General features: G+C 37.5%; 1 protein-coding gene across 1 annotated transcript in view; it reads right to left on the bottom strand.

The window, feature by feature from the left end:
* The window catches only part of EIF5B (eukaryotic translation initiation factor 5B), a 68929-nt gene that overhangs the window by 22595 nt on the left and 27369 nt on the right, over positions 1–18965 (bottom strand). Inside the window, 8 exon segments of the mRNA XM_017861364.1 lie at positions 1615–1725; positions 1922–2029; positions 4743–5035; positions 9612–9686; positions 11559–11648; positions 12786–12884; positions 17225–17372; positions 17773–17990. Coding sequence (XP_017716853.1) covers positions 1615–1725; positions 1922–2029; positions 4743–5035; positions 9612–9686; positions 11559–11648; positions 12786–12884; positions 17225–17372; positions 17773–17990 — 1142 coding nt within the window.

Raw genomic sequence — 18965 nt, 5'->3', positions numbered from 1 at the left:
TCTCGGCCTCCCAAAGTGCTGGGATTACAGGCTTGAGCCACCGCGCCCGGCTATGATCAAACTTAACAGCAATACTTTATGCGAGAAGAAATTGGACACAGGATACTTAAAGAATGAAAATGTCAACCAAGGATTTTATATATGGCCAACTGACTTTCCAGTATAAAGGCCACAAAATAACTCTTCAATATTCAAAAATTCAAGGAATGTTAATTCTTTTAATCCCTTCCTTAGGAATTGACTAGAAGACAAGCTTCATAAAACCCAATCGCAAAGAAACAAAACAAAAACTGGAGAGACAAAACTCATAGACTCTTTTTATATGCAGAACCAAGACTAAATAAGGAATAAAAGGAGACATTAGCATGTAATAACATATGCTCTGTTTTTCAACTTATTGCTTCTCAGTTCCAAAGCTACCACTTTCACCTGCTCTGTGATAATGAAACTGAGGAATTGTTTATAAGGGCCAGTTCTCAGTCTGGGTAGTTTCTGTATTACATGAACCTGGAACATCCTGCTATACCAGACAGCATGAATGCAACCAAAACTAGGACAACCAGAATTGTATGAGAAAGATTCAGGAGCCAACCACTGGGCAAAGATGGGACTATCTCAGCACAATAATAACTGAAATGGACTAATGCACAGTAAATATGTTTAAAACCATTAGTTCATAACAATACAAAACAAAATCAGGCTGGGCACAGTGGCTCACATCTGTAATCCCAGCACTTTGGGAGGCTGAGGTGGGAGGATCGCTTGAGCACAGGAGTTCAAAACCAGCCTGGGCAACATAGGGAGATCCTGTCTCTATGAGGGGCAAAAAAAAGAAAAAAAAAAGAAAATCATACTGGTCACTTTTATTTTAAAAGCTGGTTAAAAGAAGGTAAAGGATCAGGCATTAATTCTACCTTTCCTAAATAACCCATCACTGAATAATCAAATAGTAAATTAGGTAACATTTCTCTATAGAAGTAATCCAATAATGGCTGATGGAGTTCGAGTACATTTTGCAACTCCTAACACATTAAAAGGTAGAGATTATCTTAAAAAGTTGTGGCTGGAGATCTTTGATTGGAAAGCTACACCTGGAGGGCTTCTGAAGTAGCTTGCAAGGTTCTATTGCCCAACAAAGGTGACATGTAAAGGGTGGTGTACATTATACTGATTCTTTAAGCTTTACATTTATCTTACTGTGTTACATCTAACATACATAAACTGAATACCTCCAAACAAGTAGAAAATATGGGACAAAAGAAAAGAAATGGATTAGATTAGAAGGGAAAAAGAGTAGAGAACGAAACAAAATTTTAAATTATGGGGATAAATGGTATCAGTGTTAAAGCATGGAGGCGAATGACTAACTGTGGAATAGTGGCTGCCTCTGGGAAAGGGAGGGAAGGAAATGGAATGTGAGAGCTCCTATAATATGTAGTGTTTTATTCTTTAAAAACAATGATCTAAAGCAAAATAGGCAAAATAATACATATTAATTCTGAATGGTGACTATATGTAGCTGTTATACTAGTCTCCGTCCTTTTTCTATGTTTGAAATAGTTCATATGTTAATTTTTGTAAGAGATTAAAATATATGAAATACAATGTACTTACATTTTTAATCATCTTAGTCTGCTCATTAATAGCTTCAAGAGGAACATTGGTGGCCCCAATTTGTTGTGTGATACCACCTGCTTCACCGTCTTGTACATGTGTGTGGCGGAGCTATGAGAAGACAGCAAGTTCAGATTGGTATTTCAACATGGAAAAGATAGCAGTAAAAACAGTAAGAGATTAGCAACGTATTTATTTTAAGCAGAACTGCCTATATATCCTATTGGTCTCAAAAGTTTTTTTTTTTTTAATAAGGTACCATTCACTTCTTTTCAAAGTTCTATCAATACATATAATAGTTTCTTACTTTATCTAGAATTTTTGTCTTCCCTGTGTCCACATGCCCAAGTACGCAGATAATAGGGGCTCTTAGCTTTTCGGTATTTACATTTTTACTATGTTCAAGTCGCCGTTTCTAGGGAAAAAAAAAATCAAAAATTAAATATATCAAATCCTCACTATCCTTATTTTCTATTTTGCCTTGGCAAAAGAATGCCACAGCCTGGATCCAAGTTCTCGGTTGATTTGACTACACATAATTGCAATTTATAATGTGAACGTTACAATCTAATTCCCACCACAGCACCTTTGGACAAGGAAAAACCTGTTTAGATTTCACAGTAGCACTGCTGAATATGAATAGGAATAAAGTGTCATTTCAAAATTTTTGAATACTTTTGTACATAGTTACTTTAATGGAATATAATGACTACGAAAGGAATCAATCTTCCCATAATACTGACTATATAGAGCAACCCTGAATTTGTGTGAGGATTTACATAAAACAGGCGAGCGTGCACATTTTAAAATTTCACTGCAACCTAAGAATTTTAAAGATTTTTAAAGGCAATGTATTACACACTTTTATCCAATATACGAACGCTATAAAACCTCTCAAGGAGGAGACTGTTTATTTAAGCTTCAGCTTAAATAAGTATAACATGTCCTGACTTTCCAACGTTCTACCACTCCCATGAACACCAGCAAGGGCGAGAAAGCTTTTCCTCGAACCACAGTGTGCTTCTTGTCACATTGACCTAAATGCTTCAGCTTTCTGAGGACCAAAAACACATGCCAGCAATAGTTTTTCTTTGAAATGACCTTTCAAATAAAGTTGGCATTCAAATTAGATAAACACATTGAGCAACAAACTCATGAAGTACATGTCATTTACAAAACTATTTTTCATCAAAAACATTTTCTGTAAGAAAAAAACTTCTTTTTTTCTTTTTTTTTTTTTTTTTTTTGAGACAGGTCTACTCTGTCGCCCGGGCTGGAAGTGCAGATGGCCGGTTCTCCAGCTCACTGCAAGCTCCGCCTCCCCTCCCGGGTTTACGCCATTCTCCTACCTCAGCCTCCCGAGTAGCTGGGACTACAGGCGCCGCCACCACGCCCGGCTAGTTTTTTGGTTTTTTTTTCAGTAGAACGGGGTTTCACCGTGTTAGCCAGGATGTCTCGATCTCCTGACCTCTGATCCACCAGTCTCGCCTCCCAAAGTGCTGGGATGACAGGCTTGAGCCACCGCGCCCGGCTGTAAGAACTCTTTACTTGCATTTCTAGTACTAGACATTAGATTTTTTTGGTAGAAACTGAAACTGAAAAACTCTTTAAAATACCAAAAGTGAGATGCCAGGGATGAGCACAAAGTAGGACTTATTCACTAGCAAAGAGTAGTACCCAACAACCTCACAGTACATACAACTCAAATTCAAACATCATGACTTTATTTGACACGGCGGACAACTGCCTCTCTCTCCCACACTTAGTGAAGTATTAAAATTTTTAGAGGGCAATGAGTTACAAACTGACTCAGAAATTCTAAGTATACTGAAGGAATGACAGCATAAGAATACAAATCCCATTCCACAATGGAGACTCTGACACAGGAATGGAGTGAATTTCAGAAAATCATAATACGTAGTAAGGTTTATGGATCCATGAAGTTTGTTATGGACTGAACATTTCCCCAAAATTCCTACCTTGAAGCCCTAACCCTCCATATGACTATACTGGGGACTAGGGCCTTTATTTTTAAAAACATGAAGCTCATACACACTACCATTAACTAATCTAGGGAGCAGGATAATTGAGAAGCTCTTCTGCTTTATACTTATTTTGTTTGTAAATCAACAAGCACAGTACAGATATTCCATCACTCTCTCGAACATGAGTATATGGCAAGGGAGCTGGTGGGAGCAGGTGCTACGGGAAAAGACAGTCATAACTGAGGTGCCAGTTGGGGAAGAATGCTACAGGCATCTAGCAGGTAAAGGCCAAGATGTTGTTCGATATCATACAAGGAAGAGAACAGTCCCTATCCCCAACAACAAAGAATTATCTGGCCCCCAAATTTTAATAGTGCCAGGGCTGAGAAACCCTAATTTAGAATAACAAACCCTCTTAGTCCTTTAAAAATTTAGACAATTTATCCATACTTAGACTTTACAGGAGAAAAGGCAAATGTCGATATACAGGTATTAAAACAAAAAACTGAAAAATTAGTAATACACAAAAGGAAAGCTAAAATAGTTTTAGCTTTAAAATGGTATAATATCCTCAAACAAACTAGTTTTTAATGTATTATTTACATTAAGCTGACAGAACTAAAGAAAACTTTCTCTTGAAGCCCACTGAAATCTACTGCATTAAGCAGGAAAAATACAGAAAGCCTATCAGGTATTGGACTTTACTAAACAGAAGCCTCATCAACCCACCAGATTTAAACAATTGAAGTGATCGGATGCCTCATGGTGACTAACCTAAATATGTGAGGCAAACTGATGCTTATAACTGATGCTGGTAACTGCTGATAACCGATGTTTATAAGCAGAGGGCATATGCTCAGAATACCTCTGCATACTTTTAAACTATCACTCCAAGAACACATTAAAATTTGGAGAAAACAAGAAAAAAATGAAGTAGTCACACCATTCTATCTCAGGTAAGAGAGGGGCGTCCTTGGATAAGACCAGTATCGAAGGCCAATAATATTTCAACATTACAAAAACTGAAAAGTATTCTATTCTTGAGGATATATAAAGTGCTGTTCAAAGCCTTTAGTTGTATGGTTTTAATAATCACAGAGGAGTGGGAAGAAAGAAAGTAAAGAGAAAGGATAGAATAAATACCTCGATCCTCCGTTTTGCTTTGTCATAAGCCCTTTCCTCTTTAGTCCGATCATCATCAGAGTCATATTCAGAATCTGAGCTCATTTCTTTACTCGGCTTTTTATCTAATGTCTTCCCTGAATCCTTCTCATCGGACATCTTTTCATCTTCCTCATCACCTTCACTGCCTTCACTTTCTCCCTCCTCTTCCTCCTCTTCTTCACTTTCTTCATCTTCCTCTTCCTCTTCTTCTTCCTCCTCTTCCTCCTCTTCAGGGTTTTCTTTTACTTCTATATGAACTGTGTTTCCTTCTACTAGGAAGACAAATATATTTTTAAATAAATAAGCATTAATATGATAGATTTATATCAAGATAAGAGACTTTAAAGCCGGGGTGTCCAATCTTTTGGCTTTCCTGAGCCACATTAGAAGAAGAATTGTCTTGGGCCACACATAAAATACACTAACACATTAACACAAATAACAGCTGATGAGCTTAAAAAAAAAATCACACAGAAAAGTCTCATATTTTAAGAAAGTTTACGAATTAGTGCTGGGCCACACTGAAAGCCATCCTGGGCTGCATGCGGCCCACAGACTGCAGATTGGACAAGCCTGCTTTAAAGTAAGGGAAGGAAATAATGCCTGGACCAGAACTGTTTCAGATTTTTTAAAATTTGGAATATTTGCATTCTATACTTACTTCGTATTTTTTTAAATTTGGAATATTTGTATCCGAAATCGGAAAAACCTGAAATATGAAATGCTCCAATGAGTATATCCTTTGAGCGTCACGTCGTGGTGCTCAAACTTGATTTTGGAGCATTTCACATTTCAGATGTTTTAATTTCAGAGGCTCAACTTGTATTTAAGGGAGTAACACGGTGTTTTCATACATCATAAATGCAAGGTGTTTGTCTACATGCTAAAACGAAGTCTGTCACTTAACAGTAAAACCTTAAGACAGTAATCCATACTGAAGTCAGCAGTAGTAAGCCAGAATCCATGGGAGAACAGAAACCCAAGGAGGTGAGAACAGTCTTTAGTACCACTTTCCCCTTATGATCATTTGTTGATTCGGGAGGAGGCAGATCAAAGGCTAAGCTGCACTGGGAGTCCAGACCTACCAGAATACTAAGAATTCAAGAGGGTGCAGTGAGCAGACATTGGGTTACACTCTTACTGTGGGGTAAAATCATGAAGAGCTGTACCCTAGGAATAAGGATGAATAAGAAACAAACAGGATCTCCCCATTATTGGCAGATCACCTTCAGATCCTCTGGATTCTAAGTCTAGAATAAGATGATTCCATATTGCTAGTTCACTCAGGTACCTTGTGGAAGTAACAGATAAAGTAGCTCTGGAGAAAAGAAAACATCATTCTTGACCTCAAATTACTTCTCCAAGCAAAATATCCAGCACATATATAAAAAGAACAAGGCACATGAGAAAACAATTTACATGAGAAGAACCAACATATAAAACACCAAAAGGACTTTCATAAAGTTATAAAATCAAAATTTTAAAATGACTGTGCTTCTAACAGTCAGAAGCAAAAGACAAAGTTAAAATTTTAGAAGGTCAATTAAAACTATAAAAAATAATTAAATGGAAATACTAAAACTGAAAAATACAACCAAATGAAATTAAGAATTCAAAAGGTGGGCCTAACCTCAGAAGAGAAGAAAAACAGTGACCTAGAAGACAGTCAAGAGAAGCAATCCAGAATGAACCACAGAGACTCACTAGGTGGAAAATACAGAAAATAGGAAACAATGATACAATAAGAGGGCCTATCAGACATCATTGGGATTCTGAGGGAGAAAATGGCTCATAAAACTGACAAAAACATAAAACCATATATTAATAAAGCTCTACAAATAGAATGTATTTTTTAAAACCTATTCTGGCTACATCATGATAAAACTGCTAAAAACCAAAATCACATGAAAAATTGAGGCTGATACCTGACTTCTCAACAGGAACAATGAAAGCCAGGGCAAGGGAATAACTTAAAAGTGTTAAACTTCAACCAATAATTCCTTACTCAGTAAATATATAAAACTAAAGAATGAAGATGTAATAAAGATGTTTTTAGAAAGCAAAACAGAATGTCTAACTGATTCATAAAAAAAAAAAAACTCTAACGTGTTCTTCAGATAGGAAGAAATGATCTCAAACGGAAGGTCAAAGATGCAGGAAATGAAGCACAACAAAATGTTAACAATGTGGATAAACTTGTAAGTACTGACTACATAAAATATAAGCTAAGATGAGGTTTTAAATAGATAATGACAAGAAATGAAAACAATTATATCCTTTTTGTTTATTTTTTTTTGAGCTACAGTCTCACTCTGTCGCCCAGGCTGGAGTGTAGTGGTGTAATCTCAGCTGGCTGCAACCTACGCTTTCCGGGTTCAAGCGATTCTCGTGCCTCAGTCACCTGAGTAGTTGGGATTACAGGCGCACGCTACCATGCCCAGCTAATTTTTGTATTTTTAGTAGAGGTGGCGTTTCGCCATGTTGGCCAGGCTGGTCTCAAACTCCTGATCTCACGTGCTTTGCCTACCTTGGCCTCCCAAAGTGCTGGGATTGCAGGTGTGAGCTGTCACGCCCGGCCGAGAGCAATGATATCTAAACAGAGTATTGGGTAAACGTCATTCAAGTACTCTAAAGCCCCTGCATTGTTAGAGGATAACACTGGACACTGTTAGTTCAAAGGTACGTGCTAAAAATGTTCTTAATCACTAAAAAGTTTTTTAGAAAAGTACACAACTGCTAAGCTCATGGAAGGAGAAAAAAAAAAACTTTTAAAACCTAGTAACCCAAAAGATGATTAGAGAGAAAAAGAACCATGCAAAACAAAAAAGGACTTGGTAAGATGAAATGTTTAAAATCAATATACTTACACCAAATGTTAATCACACCAACTGTTACATGTAACGGGCTACGTACTCTAGGTAAAATATAAAGATCGACAAACTGGACTAAAAAAATCTCAACTAGATCCTAGCTGTGACTTGTAAATGGTGTCCCCTCTAAAATTCATGTTGAAAACTTAATCCCCATTTTGCGGGCAGCGGGTAGCAGGGTGGTAGGGAAGGTTTGGGGGAGTGATTAAGCCACTCTCATAAATGGATTCATGCCCGCAGAAAAGTGCCTTCAAAGAGAGTTTGCTCCTCTTGCCCTTCCCTCCCTTCCACCATGTGAAGACACAGCCATCCTTCCCTCTGGAGGATGCAGCACCAAGGTGCCATCTTGGAAGCAGAGAGCAGCCTCTACCAGACTCCAGTGGGCCTTGATCTTGGGACTTCCCAGCCGCCAGAACTGTGAGAAATACATTTCTGTTCTTTAGTGCTACCAAGTCTGTGGTATTTTGTTAGAGCAGCACAAATGGACTAAGATGCTATTTACGGATACAGAAAGAGTAATAAAGAACGAAAAAGATCATGTAAATCAAAGCTCATGTACCTATACGAATTTTAGGTAGACTTTTATATCAAAAGGCATTGTTAGAAACATATATATAGATCAATCATAAAAGAGTCAATTCATTAGAAAGATACAAAATTGTATTCACCTAATGACATAGCATAAAAATACATAAAGCAAAATTTAACAGAACTCGGGAGAAACAGAAAATCTACAATCATGATTGGAGATTTTAAGACACTGGTCCCAGTAACAGAGAGAAAGAGCAGATCAGAAAAAAAGAAAGCAAAAACAAAAAACCCTCAGAACGCTATAAAAGACTGGAACAAAATGATTAGCAGACTTGACCTAAATATAGAAACCAAGGCATCCAACTACTGCAGAATATGAATTCTTTCCAAATATGAAACACTTACAATAACTGACTATGCTAGGTTGTATAGCAATACTCAACATACTTCAAAGGATGGAATCATGTATGTTCTCTGATCACAATGAAGTAACAAAGACAATTAGAAAATGCCCATTTTTGTAAATTAAGAAATATACTAGGCCGGGTGCGGTGGCTCACGCCTGCAATCCCAGGACTTTGGGAGGATGAAGTGGGCGGATCACCTGAGGTCGGGAGTTGGAGACCAGCCTGACCAACATGGAGAAACCCCATCTCTACTAAAAATACAAAATTAGCCGGGTGTGGTGGTGCATGCCTGTAATCCCAGCTACTCCGGAGGCTGAGGCAAGAGAATGGTTTGAACCCAGGAGGCAGAGTTTGCTGTGAGTCGAGATTGCGCCATTGCACTCCAGCCTGGGCAACAAGAGTGAAACTCCACCTCAAAAAAAAAAAAAGAAATACACTAAATAAATCTTAGGTAAAATACATCAAAATGAAAATGAGAAAATATCAACATATCAGAACTTACAGAATTTGACTAAAGTCATGCTTAAAGAAAAATGTATACCTTTAAAAACAAAGATGGGGGGAGTCTGAAAAAAATCAAAGGGCCAGATACCATTATCAGTAAGTTAGTAAAATTAACAGGAAATTAAATCTCAAAGTAGAGATTTTAGTAATAAAGAAGGGGAAATAATGACAAAAACGCTTACTTTCTATTCATACTTACCAGGAACTATAGTATTTATCTCTTCATTACCTTTTAGCAGTGCTTTTTGTAAGTCAGTTTTAGTAACAACCCTATTTGTAACATCATCATTCTGAAAAAATACATTCTAAACCTTAGGCAGTTATCTTACAAATAACATTCTGAGGAACCACTCATTCACAAAACGAAGATCCACACGAGGACTTAGAAACCACGGCAAAGGAGAGAACACGAGACTGATCCCTATCCCCAGAAATGTTCATATGGTTTTCATAATCAAAAGACTATTCATTTAAATATATATCATTCATTTCTAACAGCCACTGGATTTATCAGTGTGTGCTTATGAGGTATTCACCTTTTTCTGTCTCCTCATCACTGGCCATAGCTTCCCAGTCATCCAGTCCAGCATCCTCAGTATCTTCTTCTTCTTCTGTAAGTAAAATTTGCATTTAAGACACAAAATTATTTAGAAATATGAAGTATTTAGAAAAAACTTATTTCTAAATTATTTAGAAAAAAGTACAAAATTACACTGACATAAAAATAATGTTTCAGTTATGTAAAAAATACGTATGCAGCTATTATCTTTAGAACTTTTTAATATAGCTAGCATGTTACAATTTACTATTACTAAATGCTTCCATTTCCTAGTACTGTCATCATATTAAACATAACCGATTTTGTATTCAAGCTAATTGTTTCATTAATTTAATCAATTTAAATGTTTCTTTAGATCTTGAAAAAGCTATATGAATGTACTCAGTTCTTGAAAACAAATGAAATTTCACATATGTCTTCTTTTTGATCATCCAACTCATACTTTATGAAAGGAATTTATTATTTTGCTTTTAACCTTTACAGGTATTTAAATTCCAAAGCAGAAGGTACAAAAGTACTACCATCACTCCAGTTCAACATAAGAATAGAAGGCTGTTCTCATGACCCCCAAACAGCCAGAAAGCTAAATTCTGAATATTATTTAGATATTAAAGACCTAATACTCTTCTTTAACAAGAATGCTTTTCTTTACTGAAATCTAACCAGGCTCAACTATTCTTAAATGAAAGGAAGATGAGGGGTAGGACAGGACATGCAGTACCTGCTTCCCTGAAATAATCATTATTTACTAACAAGTCTGGGTAAATTATCTTGAGGAGGAAATGAGACTCAGAAACAGGTACCCAAAACATCCATCTAAATTAGCAATTCCTTCTGGTGTTAAAAATACGACCTACAATAATGGACTGCTATTAAGCATATCAATCTGAATTTCTCTAATCTCGTCATATCAATGCTGGGCTGAGGTCTACCCAGGTGAAATGATCCTATTCGCTCAGAAGAGAAAAGAGAAAAAGAAAGGAAAGGAACTATCAATCATATAATTCACCAGTGTTAATTGGACTTAGTATTCTCTAAAGGCTTTTCCCATTCCTGATCCTATCTTTAAACACTGGGGATTCTCTGGAATACCAAACATACATTTAGGCAGCCCCAGCTCTCCTATCAATATCTAGTCTTCAGAATTAGAACAATGTTTTCTTTTTTTTTTAAGCCAGAGATTTTCCTCAACTCCTCAGCACATACACAGATACCCCACAATCAGTAAGCTGAATTCTCTGATTATTGTAAATAGAAGCTGACCTTTAGGAAGGTCTAAAATGTCAATTTTATGGTTCTTAAAAGTTCTAGTTAAAATGCTTTAAATTTGCTTCTCAAGTATTAAATGAAGACCTTCAGGTCTTTTTTTGAGATTTCTGAGTCATAAATAAAAACATCAGAGAAAATCCAAAACCTACTACTCTTTTTTTTTGCTCTGTCACCCAGGCTGGAGTGCAATGGCATGATCTCAGCTCATTGCAACGTCCCTGTAACCTCTGCCTCCTAGGTTCAAGCAATTCTCCTGCCTCAGCCTCCCGAGTAGCTGGGATTACAGGCACCCGCCACCACACCTGGCTAATTTTTTGTATTTTCAGTAGACACAGGGTTTCACCGTGTTAGCCAGGATGGTCTTGATCTCCTGACCTCGTGATCTATCCACCTCGCCCTCCAAAGTGTTTCCTTTCTACAAAACATTTTATTAACACTGCTGGAAAGAACAAAACTGATGCAAGTCTCACTTGGATACTTATTCAAAGTAGAAATGAAAAGAAATAGAAAAGAAAGAACTATGAAGAAAGAGAGCCATCCAGTCAGATACTTATTTGGTTCTCCCCAACTATTTATAATAACTAAGACAACTTATGACACACCAACACTATTTAATAAGAATTCACTAATTAAATAATCAGATAATGCTACCCACCTGGTTCAACAGGAGGTGGTGTCTCTTCCTTTTCTGGTACTCCTTGTTCCATAACTTCTACAGCAGCACATAATTCCATTGATTCAGACACTGAAAAAAGGGCAGAAACCAAGATAATGTTTTTTCTGATGTATAATTTCTGTTAAGAAACTCCATTAAGTACTGAATAAAAAACAGTAGTGCAAACCTATTTATTTATTTATTTATTTATTTATTTATTTATTTATTTATTTGATGGAGTCTCACTCTGTCACCTAGGCTGGAGTGCAGTGGTACAATCTCAGCTCACTGCAACCTCCACCTCTTGATTTCAAGCAACTCTCACTGCCTCAGCCTGCCAAGTAGCTGGGATTACAGGTGCCTGCCACTATGACAGGCTAATTTTTTTATTTTCAGTAGAGGCGGGGTTTCATCATGTTGGCCAGGCTGGTCTTGGACTCCTGACCTCAGGTGATCCACCCCCCTCAGCCTCCAACGTGCTGGGATTATAGGCGTGAGCCACCGCGCCCAGCCTGTGCAAACCTATTTCTCCAACTTTAGAAAATGTTTAAATAGGCCGGGCACGATGGCTCAAGCCTGTAATCCCAGCACTTTGGGAGGCCGAGACGGGCAGATCACGAGGTCAGGAGATGGAGACCATCCTGGCTAACACGGTGAAACCCCGTCTCTACTAAAAAAAAAAAACACAAAAAACTAGCTGGGCGAGGTGGCGGGCGCCTGTAGTCCCAGCTACTCGGGAGGCCGAGGCAAGAGAATGGCGTGAACCCGGAAGGCGGAGCTTGCAGTGAGCTGAGATCCGGCCACTGCACTCCAGCCTGGGCGACAGAGCGAGACTCTGCCTCAAAAAAAAAGAAAAAAAGAAAATGTTTAAATATAGTCATATGTTCTACAGGAAACTATTCTTTCTGCTCAATAAGTAAAATATAAAAATCACAGAAGGCTAAGAAAGAAACCAAGAAAAGATAGGAATTGTAGTTTTACTTCTCAGAGTTAACAGTTACAATATTCATAGGGTAGAACCCAGATTTTCAAAGTAAAATACTTTTCCATTAGCTTGTCATGTGAATCAAGTGAGAATAATGGCATTAATAAGAAATAAGTTTAAAAAATAAGTTTCAATATGCATTTCAGATGTTTTCCTTTCTTCTTTACAGATACTGTTTTGAAGATTGTGGGGTAAAGGCAAACAAAATAGTTCCTACGTTACAGGCTATTTTGTATACAAACCTTCTTTACTTTCTAGCTGCTGTGGTATTTTTTTCCTTTTTTTATCTTCATAAATTGGCCTCTTCTTTGGCAAAGAGTCTTTTGATGGCACTTCAACACCTGAGGGATAAAAATGAAAAACTTGAGGCTTATACTACTTACATGTCACCTGAGAAGTACTATTTAAAGGATAGCATTGCATTCACCACAGAGACACATACCCTAAAATATGAAAGGATATTCATGGGAAAACTTGTATCTTTTTTATATAAGGTATTTTAAAATTTACATACAGTAAAAATTCTTTTTTTATACACAGTGAGAGTTTTGATACGTGCATCACCATCACAATGAAGATGAAGAAAGGCTCCATCACTCCATCACCCTGCGCTGCTCCATGTAGTCAAACCCTCCTTACCTTCTTAGCCTCTGGTAACCACTGATCTGTTCTAAAACCGAAAGATTTCCCATTTCTAAAATGTCACATAAATGGAATCTTAGTTTGGCCTCTATCATCATAATGGATTTGAGAGTCACTCACTCTGTTGCACATGTCAATACTTCGTTTCTTTTTATTGTTGGGCAGCATTCCATTGTATGGATATATCACAGTTTGCTTATCCATTCAACAGCTGAAGGACATTTGAGTTGTTTCTGCTTTTTTGCAATTATGAATAAAGCAGGTATGAACATTTTCAGACAGATTTTTGTGTGAACATTTCTATTGGGCAAATATTTTGTAGTGTGAAAGATGAAACATAACGTAAATACGACCTTAATTTTTATAAAGACACTGCCAGTTGTTTTCCAAAGTGGCTATACTACCTTGCTTTCCCACCAGTAATGCAGAAGAGTTTCAGCCGGGTGTGACGGCTCAAGCCTGTAATCCCAGCACTTTGGGAAGCCGAGGTGGGTGGATCACCTGAGGTCAGGAGTCCAGGACCATCCTGGCCAACATGGTGAAATCCCATCTCTACTAAAAATACAAAAAAGTATATTATTAAAAAAAAATTATATTGTGTTGGTGGGTGCCTATAATCCCAGTTACTCGGGAAGCTGAGGCAGGAGAATCGCTTGAACCTGGGAGGCAGAGGTTGCAGTGAGCTGAGATTGCGCCATTGCACTCCAGCCTGGGCAACAAGAGTGAAACTCTGTCTCAAAAAAAGAAAAAAAAAAAAAGAGTTTCAGCTGTTCTGAATGTGGTAAAGATAAGTTTCTCTTTTTTTAGAACAGTCTTCAGATGTGTATAGCTTCTTGGTGAAAATGTCTGTTGAAACTTTTTGCACATTTTTAAACGAACTTATTGGTTTTCTTATAGTTGAATTCTGAGAGGTCTTTATATATTTTGGACATTAATTCTTTGTCAGATATCTGATTTGGAGGTACTGTCTTAGAATTCTCTCAACAGTGTCTTTTGCAGAGAAAAGTTTTGACTGGTCTTTCTGAAAATGTATCTTTTTTCCTTTTATGGTTTAGAGTCCTACCTAAGCACTATCCTCCTATGTTTTCCTCTGAAAGTATTACTGTATATTTTACATTTAGATATAATGCCCATTTGGGTTAATTTTTTGTTTGTTTTGTTGAGACGGAGTCTTGCTCTGTCGCCCAGGCTGGAGTGCAGTGGTGCAATCTCGGCTCACTGCAAGCTCCGCCTCCCGGCTTCACGCCATTCTCCTGCCTCAGCCTCCAGAGTAGCTGGGACTACAGGCACGTGCCACAGCACCCGGCTAACTTTGTTTTGTATTTTTAGTAGAGAGGGGGGTTTCACCATGTTAGCCAGGATGGTCTCGATCTCCTGACCTTGTGATCCACCCATCTTGGCCTCCCAAACTGCTGGAATTACAGGCATGAGCCACCGCGCCCTGCCGGGTCAATTTTTATACAGTGGGGATTAAAACTAGAGTTTTGGATTTTTCTGCATACAGATGTCCAATTGTTCTAGTACCACTTGCTACAAATACTGTATTTTATCCACTGAATTACCTTTCACCTATATACTAACCGTGTATAGACTATCTATCTTTCTGGCAATATCACACTGTATTAATTCCTATAGCTTTATACTAAGTCTTGAAATCACGTATTCTAAGTTTGTTCTCCTTTTTCAAACTTATTTTGGCCATTCTAACTCTCCAGTCTCTTCATATCCATTTTAGACTAGCTGATAGACAGCTACAAAATATGCTGTGATTTTGACTGGGATTGAACTGAATCTATAGATTGCTGGATTACTGACACAGTCTCTCACTATGGGCAGAAGCCTTAGAATAAAGACAACAGAAATTGTATACCATGGGATTTTGAATGAAGTCACTAATAAAGGAAAATGACTAAAAATGTTATCTCTAAAGTAGGAATATATATGGATGTGTGCTGTGCATGTGCTGAAGAATGTCTAGAATGGTAAAACCATAGCTATGACTGATAAGACAAATACATTAAACAAACCAAAGAAAGAGGATCAAGCCAGCTGAGAACGCAGAGATCATCACTTCGATTAAAGGTTTCCTTGCCTAGCAGCCTACACCTACTAAGATGAAAAGCATGGGCCTAAGGGAAAACTGTAGGCTGGATTACCTGAAGGGTGGTCCCAGTAATACCCTAGACTTAATCAACTGACTACTCTTCTAGTCACAGACTCTCAAATAAGCTGCTGTATTTGTAATCAACACCAAGACTTGTATGTGTTTAGACATTCCATTCACTTTACAAACTAAGACATCACAATCAAGTTCTTGAAGAAGCTCTTTGCCTGAAATGAGTTTATTACAAATTATTGATAAAGTACTCATATATATATATGAGACTGTGCTTAGTAGTCACAGGCTAAAGGATGATTGACAAGTTAACCTGCTGCACATTTCAGAGTAATTTTATGAAAACACCTGCAGATGCCTACACTCCCTGAGAGTACATTTTCAGCTCAATGAATTAAGTTTTACAATATCTAGGTAATAAATGTAGTAAGCAGCTGTCTTCCAAACATATAATGAAACAACACCGTAGGATCTTTTAATGAGATGACTCCTGTGAGTGGGCTGTGGGGGGGGGACCTTGAATGTGAAGCTAAGGAATTTGGACTTTTATTCATAGACGATAGGGAATCAGTAAGATGGTAAACACTGGACAACACTGAAGAGTAAGAGACCAGGGTCAGAGATGCCACTTGAGAGATCATCTCTTACAAGCCTATGCTAAAGACTGATGCTAAAAGTCCATCATTTTACACTGTAATTTCCATAACTACAAGTCTAACTGCTCCTTAAAACAGCATTTTTGAGACTGGCAAATCACTCCCTGCTTGGTCCCATCTCAATTTCTTCATGGGTGCTTTTAGCCTCTCCAATAGTCAACGATGAAATCGGATGTATGAATGCTAACTATATTCAAGTTTGTACCTGATTTCATTTAAAATTTTTAAAAAGCTATATTCTCAGTTAAGAATAAAACTGTCTAAAATCTAAGTACTGGGTTTCTTCACATCTAATGCTCCTAGCTGAACATACGTGTAAGAAAAAGTGGCACAGACCAGCTTAAATTTCAGCTCTGTGACCTTGGGTAGTCTGTTTACACTCTCTGAACCACCATTTCCTCATCTATATGATGGAAGTAAAATAGCTATAAGAATTTTATGAGGGAAAATAGACAATGTCAAAGACACTGTAGCATCAGTTACACACTAAGCACACAATAAATGGTAGCTATCACTGTAATTATAGCATAAACACCAAAATGCCTGTAATCTAAAAATCTAGGGAATATAGGAACAGGAAATTTAAGAGAGGCCCCAATATAGTCTTCTCATTGGAGCAAAGACACTATTTTAAATCATCTTACCTTTCAAAAAAGTAATAAATTATATGCCCAGTTGTGATCTCTAAACACTATTCCCCTCTAAAAGGAACCAAAGCTCTTTGGATAAACAACTGATTCCAGGTCTCAGGCCATGCAAGATGAACCTGGGATATCCTGTTGTGTCAGAAAGTAAGGAAAAGGTTAAAAAAAAAAAGTCATGAATACTCTTTCACTGTGGTCATGTGGGTAAACTAATATGCTGTCTGAGAATCACTGTATTTCTTATTTTTTGGGATTCACTTTAAAACTCGCCAAGATAAAAAGTAGATGGAGAAGTACAAAACAAGAATGTCAAATGGTCCTGATTGTTGAAGCTGGCTGATAGGTACACAGGGACTCATTCTATTATTATCACTATTCTTCTTTGTGGGAGGAAAACTCAGTTAGACATACTATTATTTACATATACATTTTTATCCTTGTGTAGGCATCATCTTCCTAAACAATGAAATTACATCACCTATTCCTTACGTTTTACTGACCTTTTTCACAGATTTTGATAGAAACTGTCCTGATGCAAATTCTATTCTCCTTCTGAACATTAAGGGATATAACTGCATGTGCAGAGCTCTCTGACTGCTCAGTTAATGAAGAGTACCACTCACCCTGAGCTTGTAGGAGTTTAAGAGTAGCTTCAGCTCTGGCTCTGGCTTCTCTCTGGGATTTAGTTAAAAGTTTCCCTTCTTTTTTCAAGCGTTCTTTTCTTTCTTTTCTTTTGCTTTTCCTTTCTCTTTTTTCTTGTTCCAATCGTTCCTATAAAAGAGTACATGTCAGACAAAACCTGTATTCATTTAACGAACTATAAAATCCAAATGCAAACAATCCAAACTTCAAATAAATCTCTTGAGACACATGCATACTATGTTTGGAGATTCCAAATCAAAGTATTTTAAATGTTGTACATGATTATTAATTAATATGACATCAGATTATTGGCAATGATACATAAGCAACTTATGTATCAAGGAATCTATTATTGAGAAAATAAAGATGTGCTGTACCTCTTCATCTTATTATTTGTATCAGAAAAATAATATAACTGAATTACCATGCAACTATGAAATTCTCAGAATTAGAAGATTAAAGATATTTTACAGAGAATAGATTTTAAGTTAAACACAGTATCAATGTTACCAACTTCATGAAAACATACCTCTTCTTTACGCTTGGCTTCTAATTCTTCAAGCCGTTTTATACGTTCTTCCTCTTCTCTTTTCTGTCTTTCTTCTTCCTCTTTAAGCTTAGCCAGAGCTTCTTGCATAGCTTTAACAGTGGCTTTGCTAGGTCCTTTTTTCTTCTCTTTCTCTTTCTCTTCCTTTTCTCCTTTCTTTTTCTTCTTATCTTTCTTCTTTTTGTCTCCTTCATTGTCATCTACCAGAAAAGAATAAAGGCAAAGCATTGAAATGAAAAAACAATTCCCTGTGGTGATGATGAGCAAAACCCAACTATAATTCAAGGACCATAATGGGCCAAGGCTGATGCCAGCAGCAGGCTAAGTTCTCCAGGCATCAAGGCATCCTGAGCACTTTGGTAACTAGAATAGCTCAGAATAACTCACAGATGGCCTCCTGAGAAGTCTGCAATGCTGGTGTTGGTCTCAGACGTCCCGAGGAATACAGTAAGACAGAAGGATACTGTCAGCAGCAAAAGGGCAATCCTGCACTTAATGTATCTCTTAATCCATGGTACCTGAGTGGCTGGTATCCAACAGATGCCTATATGAAGTTCTAACAATCAGAATGAACTAACACCCACCTAAGTTCTGTAGCTAATTTCACTTCTACAAGATGGAGATAATGAGAATGATGTCTACTTTAGGGGGATATTAGTAGGATAAAATACAAAAATATAGGTAGTTATACTCCCAGAACTCTTAAGAATTAAAAGCTATGAAGGTATTAAAAGCTTTCATGGTGTTCCTCCTCAAAGACATACAGATAATAAAAATCCTAGCATTTAAAAAAGTTGCTGGGCACAGTGGATCACGCCTGTAATCCCAACACTTTGGGAGGCTGAGGCATGTGGATCGCCTTGAGGTCAGGAGTTCGAGACCAGCTTGGCCAACATGACGAAACCCCATCTCTACTAAAAATACAAAAATTAGCTGGGCATGGTGGCGGGCACCTGTAATTCCAGCTACCTGGGAGGCTGAGACAGTTGAACCTGGGAAGAGGAGGTTGCAGTAAGCTGAGATCGCGTCACTGCACTCCAGCCTGGGCAACAAGAGTGAAATTCCGTCTCAAAAAAATAAATAAATAAGGAAAGAAAGAAGGAAAGGAAGGAAGGAAGGAAGGGAGGGAGGGAGGGAGGGAAAAGTTGTGTCATTTTCCCATTAAACGTTGTCCA

The sequence above is a fragment of the Rhinopithecus bieti genome, unplaced genomic scaffold (genome assembly GCF_001698545.2).
Source record: "Rhinopithecus bieti isolate Rb0 unplaced genomic scaffold, ASM169854v2 scaffold_61590, whole genome shotgun sequence".
Lineage (NCBI taxonomy): Eukaryota > Metazoa > Chordata > Mammalia > Primates > Cercopithecidae > Rhinopithecus > Rhinopithecus bieti.
Note: the sequence above shows the minus strand (reverse complement) of the source record. Positions and strands in the feature narration are given on the sequence as shown.